Below are 12,834 nucleotides of genomic sequence, written 5' to 3'. Positions count from 1 at the left end.
TTTTTTTAACAAATTATAAAAATCAATTTTTTCGGACCGCGTAGACATTATTTTAGATTCTTTTGATCACTGGGAACAAAAAAGGTCTTTTGTAATTTTCCTCAAAAGGTTATCGTTTTCGAGTTATAAACAATTTAAAACTGAAAAAAATCGAAAAATGACGATTTTCTAGGTTAAAAAAACAAGTAAAAAATATTATCTTTGAAACTACGAAGCGCCTAAATGCAAGTTCAAACCTTATCTTATCAGATACCGATAAGTGATTTGGTCTTATTTTATTCTAAAACATTATATTTTAGTTTTTAATGCAGCCCAATCGCCCGTCCTCTCATATGAGCTTCGTTAACAATTAAAAAAACAATGTTTTAGAATAAAACATGCCAAAAATTCTTATAGGGATCTGATAGAAAAAGGTTTGAGCTTGAATTCAGGTACTTCCTAATTTTAAAAATGATTTTTTTACTTGTGTTTTTAAACCTTGAAAATCGTCATTTTTCGTTTTTTTTTTTCAGTTTTTAATCGTTTATAACTCGGAAACGATTAACTTTTGAGGAAAATTACAGAAGACCTATTTTTGTTCCCAATGATCCAAAGAACCTAAAATTAATAATGTCTACCCGTGCCAAAAAATTGATTTTTATAATTTGTTAAAACATTTTTTTTAATAAATGTAGCAATAACCCCGAAATTATGGCATTTAGGTATGGGGAATATCACATGAAAAATAATCAGTATTTCTTAAGGCCTTCAAAACGCAAAAAATATACAGGGTGTTCCATTTAAAATAAAAGTTCATTAGATTTACAGAAAAATGGAAGATTTGACAACAATGTAATTACCACTATAATTACATTATCACATTAGAACACCCTTACCCACCAAAATTTATAAAAATCGTTTAAGCGCTTTCCGAGAAATTACCGTGTTTCAATACTTTCTCGCTACCCTGTATGTGACATTAGCATTATTCCTTGCCGTTTTATATTCTTCCATCTCTTTCGGACTGTGCTTATCCATTTCATTCAACCTTTTTACATACATTTTTAAAAAGTTTTTAACCAGTGCTCTATGTATCTCCGAAAAACTTTGTATATTTTTTTCTTTATTTTTAATTTGCACACTCTTTATCAAAAGCTAATTCACATTGTTTTTCACATAAAATAAAGAAAAAATTAATTTTGATATTTCCAGTATTATCAAACGTTTTTATTTATTCAAACGATATAAGTAATTTTCTATTTCAGGTCCAGTAGGAACAAATCTAACTCTATATCGTACCTGCTACATAATATTAGGATATAACCAAACAGAATGTGCCTTGTTAGGAAACACGGAGAGTCCTACATTAAATGATTTACAGAAGAAAGTTCAACCAACAGTAAATGTTATAAGTACAGTCAGTTCAATAGTTACTCAAGTATTTGGATTAACTATTTGTTTGTTTGCTGGTCAATGGTCGGATAAGTTTGGAAGGAAACCCATTCTGTTGGTGTCACAAATAGGTAAGAGAATTAACATTTGTGTAGATCGCATGAGCGATGTGTAAATATTTAATTATCATCATTCTCTTTACCTTTATCCCTATGCGGAGTCGGCTTCCCTTATTGCATTTCTCCATAAGTTTCTATCTTGGGTCATATTAACATCAATTCCATTTACCAACATATCCTGCCTGAGCGTCTCCCCCCAGGTATTCTTTGGTCTTCCTCTCTTACTTATTCCTAGAACCCGTAGTTCAGCAATTTTTTTATTGGGCGATTAAAGTCTCGACATTGAACATGACCAAACCATCTTAACCGATGCTCCCTTATTTTGGCATAAATTGGTGCCATCCCTAGACGTCCCGTAATCTACTAATTCTTAGTTTTATCTTTTTTTATTACTCCACTCATCCATCTAAGCATTCTCATTTCGGCCACATGCATTTGTTGTTCTCATTCTTTTTAACTGCCCAACATTCAGTTCCGTACATCATAGCCAGTCTTATGGCTGTTTTATAGAATTTTCCATTCAGCTTCATTGGAATTTTTCTGTCATTTCCATCTATTTCCCCATTGCTCTATGAGCCTTCTTCTTCTTCTACGACACTACAGCCCAAATTGAGCCTTGGCCTCCTTTATTTTTTGCCTCCACCCTTGCTTGTCTGTGGCTGATCTTCTCCATACACGGACTCCTAAAAGGGCTTGTGCGTCGCTGTTTACTGTGTCTTCCCAGCGCTTTCTTGGCTTTCCAACCGGTCTCTTTCCCTACATTCTATCATTCAGTGCTCTTTTTGGTAGCCTATCCTCTCCCATTCTTATCACATGTCCGGCCCATTTCATTCTTTGTATTATAATGAAGTCTGACAGGGGTGCTTCCTTATAAAGTTGATAAAGTTCGTTGTTGTATCGACTTCTGAAGATTCCGTTTTCCCTCACAGGTCCTAGTATTCTCATCAGTACTTTCGTTTCGAATGTGTCGAGTTTGTTTTTGGATGTTTTTTTCAGGACCCAGGCTTCACTGCTATAGCATGTTATTGGTCGAATTAAAGTTTTATAGATTCTCATCTTTGTATTTCGGTGGATATTTTTAGACCGAAATATATGGGAGAGGGCAAAATAAGCTCTGTTTGCCTGCGTTATTCTCTTCCGTATTTCTCCATTTTCTGATCCGTCGGCATATATTTCTACTCCCACGTATGTAAACTTTCCAACCGTTTCAATGTCATCTTCATGTATAATGTTTTGTGGGACTATATTTCTTCTCGTCTGAGTCATTATTTTTGTTTTTTCTGTGTTAATTTCCAGACCTAGCATTTTTGTTTGTGTTTTTAACTCTGCGTATGTTTCCTGTGCCCCTGTTGATGTTCTACTCATAATATTAATATCATCGGCATAAGCGGCCACTTGAACCGTTCGGTTGGTCAGTAGGTTTCCTCGTCCAGTTTGCATTTGCCTAACCGCATACTCCAGTCCCAGGTTAAACAATGTTGGGGCCAGCCCATCTCCCTGCTTTAGTCCCTGCGAAATTTTGAAAAAGTCTGTCCGGTGGTTTTGTATTCGTACACATGCCTGAGTTTCATCCATTGTGGCTTTAATGAGTCTTATTAGCTTGTGTGGTATTGCCAATTCAGCCAATATATAGTAGTTTGTTCCTTTTGACTGAGTCGTATGCCTGTTTAAAGTCTACAAACACGTTGTGAACATCAATATCGTGTTCCCATGATTTGCTCAAGATCTGTTTGACTGTAATTATTTGATCCAGTGTCGATCTTCCCCGTCGGAAGTCCGTCTGATACTCTCCAATAATATTTTCTGCTAGCGGTTGGAGCCTCTGGTTTATAATATACGTGAGGACTTTATATGCTGTACATAGTAGAGAGATTCCACGGTAGTTTGTCTCCTTTTTTATAGATCGGGCATACTATACTTTTCTTCCAGTCGTCGGGTATTTTCTCTTCTTGCCATATGTCTTTGATGAGCGCGTGGATGTGACTTGCTAGGTGGTCGCCACCTACCTTATACAGTTCTGCTAGTATTTCGTCAACTCCCGGAGCTTTATTGTTTTTCTGGGCCTTAATAGCTTCGAGAACTTCCTCTATAGTTGGAGCTTCTACTCCATTATCTACTTCATTCTCTTCTACGTAGTTCATACCCATTTCATCTTCCATGTCTACTTGTGTTCCAAGTATGGTCTGAAAATAATGCTTCCAGGCTTCTGTGACTTTCTGTTGGTCACTGATTATTTGCCCACTTTCATCTTTACATACTTGTTTGAGGTTTATACCCACTTCTTATCTTTTTTAGGTATTCGTATGCCCCTCTAATTTCGTTGTTTTTGAAATTTTCTTCCATTTTTTCTATTTGTCTATTTTCATAGGCTCTCTTTTCCTTTCTGTCTCGACATTGAACATGACCAAACCATCTTAACCGATGCTCCCTCATTTTGGCATCAATTGGTGCCATCCCTAGACGTCCCCTAATATACTAATTCCTAATTTTATCTTTTTTTATTACTTCACGAATCCAGCGGTTCTCAACCTTTTTTACCCAGCGACGCACTAACGTACTCCTTACAGATTCGCGACACCCTTATAATATGTACAAATTTTTGCTAGTGGTAGGTAAGTACAGATGAATATATTAAGCATATTATTTTTTATTTCGTAAGAACATATGCATGATTGGTATATTATAACAAGTAAAAAAATATAAATAAAAATATTGTATTCGTAAATCTCGCGACAAACCTGATAGGTTCTTCCGGCACACCAGTGTGTCGCGACACGGTGGTTGAGAACCGCTGCACTAATCCATCTAAGCATTCTCATTTCGGCCACATGCATTTGTTGTCTTTCTTTTTAACTGCCCAACATTCAGTTCCGTACATCATAGCCAGTCTTATGGCTGTTTTATAGAATTTTCCCTTCAGCTTTATTGGAGTTTTTCTGTCACACAACATACCACTCGTTTCCTTCTACTTCATCCATCCAATCCTAATTCTACTGCATACATTTCCATCTATTTCCCCATTGCTCTGTGAGCCTTAAAGCGCCTTAAATCTGGACCATCTTGGCTAAGCTATGGTAATCCTAACAAGGGTCCCTGTCCCTCCAGGTTGGGCATGAAGCTAACTTCCTTCTCCCGTAAAAAGTAAAAAAACAACCTATTGTTATGAAATATCAAGATAGAAAAGACGGACTTAATTCAAGACGACGACCTAGGCACTGAACTAAGGACAATAACTTGGAAAGGAAAGATTAATACTGGAATGTAACAACGCTGTATTAAGTGGGACTGAAGTTGCTCCATCCAAGATCAACTGCTATAATATAGAATACATATTGCAGCCATTCAAGAGCTCCGATGCACAGGAACAGGCATTATGCAAAAAAAGAACATGATATCTATTACAGCTGCAACCTCACCAACACGAGTTCGGAACCGTGTTCCTAGTATCGAAGAAAATAAAAAAAACATGTTAATGGTTTTAGAGCCTGCCTGTAATGCATGCCTGATCAAGGTGCATGCGCTAATTGAGGAAAAAAGACGAAGAAATTAAAGATCAATTCTGTGAAGACCTTAAAAGAGCATATGATAACTGTGTCAAAAACGATATTAAAATAATCATTGGATATCATCAACTCGAAAAACCACAAACCAAATTGACCATCTTAATTGGCAGAAGGCACTTTACAAATCTAATGGACGTCAGAAGTTATAGACGCGCAAATATTGACTCAGACCATTTCATGATAGAAGCTAAGTTTCGAAAAAGAAATTCCAATGCCGAAAAAGAAAGGGGCATTATTAGACACCACTGTAAAGTAGAGATGCATTTTGAAGGTGATAATAAGTAAATACGTATGAATTGAACATAAACTATTTTACAGCGTCAGTTGCGTTATTTAATAGCCACATATCGTATAGAATAGATAAAATATACAACACGTTATCTAAAATACTCCCTTGGGAATTAGGATGCACTTCGTGTTATTCAATGTGTTTCTATTATTCTACAAAACACTGTTACAGTGACACATATCCCAAGATAATCACAAGGTCATGATGATAACTACAATTGTGTAAGATAACAGGAGCGACTTTATCAGTGAATCCCTTTTATTTAGCATCACTGAAAAAGCAGTTTATAAAATATTTTGTTCATAAAAAATTAACAATATCCTCAGTTCATATGCAGCTGCTAACTTTGGTTATCTGATATATGTATAATAAAATATCTGTTATATGTAAAATCATTGCAGTAAATAAAATACACTTTTAACAATTACAAGAAGCATTAACTGGTCCAAATTTGAGGAGTCTATATAGTAGAGGATACGATATAAGGTTGAACTGCACCGATCTGTTTAATGGAAAAAATTATTTTATATGTAAATTAGTATGTTAAACATTATAAAAAACAAGGGGTGCCTGATATAATCCTGTTCTGACTATAATTAATTAATAATTAAAAAATGATTTTTTCATAAATTTGACTGACGTGTTTAAGGTGGTATGACACAATGTTAAAATTTATATAGTTTTTAGGTACAGTTACCGTCACTATTTTAAAACCAATCTTCAACTTAGGGGTATGTACGTGAACTGTAGACTTTCTATTTTAATAGTATCTAGTTAAAATTTCCAAAGAAAGCAGTATATTTTTTATAACTGTACATAAAGGAGTCCATGTCATAACTTACTTAGTAACTTGCTATAAAAATTCGTTTTGCATAATAATTTTTGAACTTGGGTGGAAAATAACTACCAGAAACGATTAACTATGCAAAAAGCTTTATTTTAAACAAAATTTCATTGTCCATACTGCCATAATTTTTAAATTAACTGTACCTAAAAGTAAAAATTTTAGTTAAAAGCTGCAATCTGGGGATTTTGTTGAAATTACAGCAATAAGTTGGCATTTTTCTAGTGATAAATTAGTTCCGCTGTCACTTAATAGATGAGAAGATGAGTTCACGTGTCATTTAGTAGATGGCAGCAGTGATGTATTAAATGGAGACAGATGCGCGTTTGCCGGATTTTAAGAAAATCTACAAACAATTGAAAACGAGTTTTGTAACCACGGAAATACGATGAATCACGCGGTTTTGTTTAGAAAAGTGGCCCCACCCCCTCCCAGTACGCATTTTGGACCTTGTTTGACTTTCACTTTCAATCATGATTGTATAACGTCACAGTGTCTTAACAATACAAATATACATTTTTTATGCTTGAAACCGTGACGTTATACGAATGGTTGAAAGTTAAACGAGGTTCAAAATGACTCAAAGTGTTTACTGGGGGATTATACTAGTTTTGACATAATACATAAATAACATAAGTAAGCTCTAGTATGTTATGTGGGGCGGATCTAAAAACAATTTCAGTTTTATTCACTTTCTGGCAAATTTAATTTTTATAGGGCCGCAAATAATGCATTGTTCGGATACAATTAGCGTCTCTTTGTAAAGACGATGACGTCGACATTTTTACACACATTACACATGCCAATGGCCATTAGTATTTGTTGAGGCATTATCCTAATAAAAAAATTGTAGACAAAACAATATTGTATAATCATTGATTAATTTATGTCAAATATTTCCGTAAGTGAAAAAAAATATTGAAATTTACTGGAGTAATAATTAGATAAACCGATATGCAGACGATACAGTTGCGGTTGCTAGCAGTATCGACAGGCCTGTCATACCCGGGTACCTACAAAGAGCGAGTGAAAAAAGAGATTTTAACCATCAACATAAATAAAACAAAAATGGACACTGGTGAGCAAAACTCAAAAACCTGCCAGACAATTGAAAATAAAAAACCAATTCAACACGTAGAAGTATATGTATACCTTGGAACAGTCGTCAACTAGAAATGGGATCAAACAACCGAAATACGATGTAGAATTGAAAAGGCCAGAGCTACATTTAACATGAGAAATATATTCAATCATTGCGACATATCTGTCCCACTAAAAATACAGTTGCTAAAATGCTATGTATTTCCAGTCTTGTTGTATGGAGCAGAGACCTGGACAATAACGGAAACATTATCGAAAAGGCTAGAGGTATTCGAAATGTGGGTGTACCGACTTATCCTCAAAATGTCCTGGACGACTCACACTACCAACGTAGAGGTATTGCGCTGAGGAGAAAACAAAAATGAGAAATCTGTTTCACAATAGAAACGGAAACCTGAATACCTCGATCATATTATGAGACATGATAAATATCGTATACTGCCACTGACAATACAGAGTAAAACAGAGAGCAAACGTGGACCCAGAAGAAGAAGACACTCATGGCTTCAAAACTTACGCCAATGGTTTGGACTAACGTGCCAATGTCCGCAATGGACGAGGCACATAAAGAAGAAGAAGAAGAATTTAAAATGAGATATTCTTCTTCTCACGGTGCTTATTCGATCCGAATGTTGGCGATCAGCATGGCTATCCTAACTTTGCATGCTGCTATTAGGAATAGTCTGTTTGTCGATGTAGGTATTGAACCAGTTTCTCAGATATATTCTTCTTCTCCCTGGTCCTCTCTTCCCAATACCTTGCCCTGAAGAATGAGTAGCGGCAATCTCTATTCATTCCTCATAACATGGCCAAGATATTCTACTTTGCGCTCTTTGATAAGAATGTGTGTTAATAATCTCGCATTCCTTGCCCATTCTACGTAAGACCTCAACATTAGTCACACGACCCATCCACGAAATTCTTAAAATGCGACTGTAATACCACATCTTGAATGCCTTGAGTTTTCTTAAAGAAGTTTCGGAAAGAGTCCAGGCTTCTACTCAGTATAATAATCTAGAAAATACATAGGATCTGATAATAGAAATTTTGTTAACAAGTGGTAAATGTGACTTCGGAAACGAGACTTCATCATTATGAACGCTGATCTCGCTTTTCCTATGCGTTGTTTTATTTCACTAGAGTGGTCTCATTGACTGTTTATGTAGGTACCAAGGAATGTGTAGCTGTCCACTCTGTCAATTGGTTGTTGGTTAACCAAAAGCCGTGTATGTAATATATTTCGCTCTTAATGACTACCATTACTTTCTTTTTTTTTCGTATTGAAATTCCATGTTCACTACTTATGTCTTATATGCGCGACATTATTCTTTGCAAATCATCTAGGCTATCTGCAAAAACTACTGCGTCGTCGGCATATCTAATGTTGTTTAGATCTATCATCTAATCCAGTTTCCTCCCAAGATAATTTATGAGTATGTGCAGCTTATCATGTTGTACTCTATCAAATGCCTTTTTGTAGTCGATAAAACAAATATATAGCACTTAGACAGTCAATAGAGCCTCTCGGGTGCCTAAGGGCAAGGCATTGCGGAATCAAATCTTTGTCCGTGATACTTGTTCTTCGCATTTTTTATATAGGAATTCTGCAGTATATTACTTTTAAAAATGTTTTAAGTAAGTGGTTCATTAGGCTAATTATTATTTTGCCTCGCATGTTGAAATGAGAAATGAAATGAAAATGTGAAATTTTCCGAGGAAAAAACTTTCATTGTTGAAAAAACATTCAATATGAAAAAAGTTATTGTAGTGACTCTGTTTTTCAATTGACTTACGTATTTTACATTTATTAAAAATACTAATTTTATACTCGATCTTCATACTTACGTATTTTACATTTATTAAAAATACTAATTTTATACTCGATCTTCATTCTGAGAATTAGCATAATTCTTTTTTGGTCATTTAGATAGGCACTTACTTGTATTTCAAATAATTGCAAATTTCTTTAGTTTGAAATAAATCCTTTTGAGCAGGTAAAGAATTTATTACGAATTGCCGTATAATACAATATTAAATAATAAACTATATCCAAATGAATGAACGTTTAGTATCTATTAATGAGAATTTACCCTAGGCAGGTAAAGAAAGGATTAACAACTGTCGTCTGTAAATACAAAGTACGATTAAGATCGAGATGTGCCGAGCCTAAGTTGCAATACATGGCATCAATGCGGTGTCGTTCAGAGAACTAAATTTAATAATAAAATATATGTACGTGCTGCCATCTATTCAAAGAACTTTTAAACGTTAGTTTAAAAATTGGCCACCTATTTTGACCATAGCGTACTAATACCCCCTTAACAAAAAAAATTAACACTATCGGTAAGTGCAAAACCTATAGGATATGTAAACATAGGGGTGCCTATTTTTATCCTGTCAAATCGATTGGGTTGCCAGGTTGAAACAGGTGTCTTGTTCATAGGTATTTGCACCTACTTGTTTAATCTATCAACCAAACACAAAAATAAACACTGTTTAATTGCAAATACGATGACATAGGGTTGCCCGTAAAAAGCCTGTTCTAAATGAGGGTTGTCTAATTTGTAAAATTTTACAGCGTCTACTTATGGATAATTAAACATATGTAATACTTTGTTATTACTAATTTTACGAAAAAAAGTTATTCTTTATAAAAATTTCTGCATGATGTAAATCCTATGATTCAACAATCAGATGTCAAATTTTGTCAATCTTATACGAGTTATGTCAAAAAATGTTAATTTCATTTATTTTCGTTTCGTTTATTTTTCACAAATCGAAAATTGTTATTATGAAAAGGTATTAATAATCATAAAATATGTTTTAGTACGCAATTACATCATTATAATTGGAAAAAAAATTGCAAATTTTTCTGAAATTAAATTCCAAACTTCATTTTTATTTCTTACAAGTAGGAAACTCTTTTATTATTAATTTTGCGAAAAAAAGCAATTGTTCATAAAGAGCTTTGAATTGTCTAAAACCTAAGGTGGAGCTAGCATCAATTTTATAAATTTTATACGAGGTATGTCAAAAAATATAAATTTAGCTTTGGAGAAAAGTTATTCAGCATTAAAAATATGTTGCAATATAGAATTATATCCTTATAATTGGAATATTCTGAAATATAAAGGTACAAAAAAACTCTTGAGCGAAATTGATTGGCAAAATTGGCAAAAAAGGAAAATCACTGGCAAAAACTCGCAATATGTGTATATATACTCGGATTCACGAGTAAATTTCAGTACACTTCTTATGAAAAGCAAGGTTGCCGATACTCCCATATCGTTTTACGCGCATCTGAAGCCGGCTCTGCCACGGTAAGTCAGACGACGAGCTTGCAACAGCGCATCGTTTTCTTCCATTTGATTTACGTTGTGCGTTAGAGCCAACGCTGAAATCTACAACTGAATCCAAGTATAGGTACTATGAAATATCCAATAATTTGTAAATTTATTTATATTAGATTAATTAAAAAAAATTGTAAACATTAAATATTTAAATATATTATAATATATTATTCAATATAAATGTTGTTTGTTTGGGTTTATATGACTGCGGACACTAAATCCATTCGCCAATTTTACTATTTTTTATTTTATTAGTCATTTTTTCGTATCTTATCCTAAAACTAATACTAATATAATAAACAATTCTACTAATAAATAATTATTTTTGTATTTTTTTTAATAATTTTATATATACATATATATATACACATACATATATATACACACATATATATACATACATATATACACATATATATATATACACATATATATATATACACATACACATATATATATATTTTTATTAATTTTTTTCCAAATGATGTTCTCAGAGTTCCACAGCAAAAACTGCAACATTCTTCTTTAGCCCTCTACTTCATTCGAAAGCTATTTTACTATGGACTGTCCAAGTTCGTCATTCATTTTTATCTACATATTTTTTTTATATTTTTTAATTATTATATTTTTTTTTCTATTTTTTTTATATATCTTTTTTATATTTTTTCTTTCTTTTTTTTTATTATTTTTTTTTATTTTTTTATTTTTTTTTATTTTTATTTTATTATTTTTTTTATATTTCTTTTCTTTTTTTTTTCTTTTCTTTTCTTTTCTTTTTCTTTTAACATATAACAATTTACAAGAAATACTTACTCTATATTTTACAATTACAATTTAAGCTTAATATCTAAAATATGTTTATACAATAGTCGGTATACCAACTCATTATTTTCTAATGTTAATAAATAATTTAAATTAATGGGATGGTGGACATCAGTCAAAGAATACAGTGAATTTAAAAACATATTAACTTTATTAGAGATAAGAGAACAGGTCAAAATTTTGTGTTGTAGATTGCCCAACTGTCCACAAATACATTGTGGACTATCAGCTATATTAATTTTAAATAAATATGATGGAGTAAGACAGTGGTCAAATCTCATTCTGCATATGGTTCTTATCATATCTTTTGTCGACTCCATTTTAGAAAACCAAGGTTTATCCGTTATATAGTTTCTGATTGATCTGTAGTGGTTTCCTGTATTTACGTTTTCATCAATATACCTTTCTTTCCATTCTTTCTTAATCTCTTTGAATAAATTTGATTCAATATCTTTTGGCGTACAAAGATAATGGGTTAATACTCCTTGTGTCACCGCGTTTTTAGCCAATTCATCTACCATTTCATTTCCAGTTATTCCACAGTGGCTTTTAACCCATGCCAACTTAACAGACTTTCCTTGTTGCTGAAGTTCTTTAATTTTATTTATGATATATAATTCAATGTAGTTCACTTTTGATTTAGGATTTATAGCACTAATTTTACTAAGAGAACTTTTACTGTCACTAAAAATTATAAACTTTGAATGATTTATATTAGATAAATATTTTAGTGCTTCCATTATCGCTATTAATTCAGCTGTGTATATACTCATAATAGAATTTAGTTTAAACATTTTACTAATTTTATTACTGCTATCCCAATAGGCACATCCCACACCTTCAATATTTTTTGATGCATCTGTATATAGCATACAATAATCTTTGAACATTTGTGAACTGTCGGAGATAAACACTAATTTTCTTAAAGATATAGGCAACTTGCTATAGTCCCTTAAAAAGTATACCTGAACTTGTTCCATACTATTAAAGTCAATATTATAATTTGGGTTTATGTCATATTTATAAAGTTGTTTATCATATATTGTCATTTTTGAATATAAATCTACCATATTTAGAGTTTTCTTTTTTATCCAATATTTTTCTGTCAAGTCTGCTAAAAACAGTTGATGTATTTTGGAAATTAAACTTGCCTTTTTTTCATACAATCTAACTAAAAGGTTGATGCCAAGTTTTTTTCGTCTTATATCCATCGGCATTTCACAGCATTCAACTTGTAGATTATTTATCGGTGTACTTCTTAGGGCTCCTATACACAATCTAAGGGATTTATTAATGATTTTGTCTATTTTATTTAAATGACACTGTGATGCGTCACTGTATAATATTGATCCGTAGTCGAATATAGCTCTTATAT

General features: G+C 32.8%; 1 protein-coding gene across 1 annotated transcript in view; it reads left to right on the top strand.

Annotated features, from left to right (window-relative positions):
* LOC114338699 (proton-coupled folate transporter-like) overlaps positions 1-12,834 on the top strand; it is a 124,233-nt gene that overhangs the window by 34,281 nt on the left and 77,118 nt on the right. Inside the window, exon 3 of the mRNA XM_050648267.1 lies at positions 1,245-1,502. Within this exon, the coding sequence (XP_050504224.1) occupies positions 1,245-1,502 (258 nt within the window). The remainder of the gene's footprint in view (positions 1-1,244; positions 1,503-12,834) is intronic.

The sequence above is a fragment of the Diabrotica virgifera genome, chromosome 4 (genome assembly GCF_917563875.1).
Source record: "Diabrotica virgifera virgifera chromosome 4, PGI_DIABVI_V3a".
Lineage (NCBI taxonomy): Eukaryota > Metazoa > Arthropoda > Insecta > Coleoptera > Chrysomelidae > Diabrotica > Diabrotica virgifera.
The sequence above is the reverse complement of the archived record's forward strand: the minus strand, read 5'-3'. Positions and strand labels throughout refer to the sequence as shown.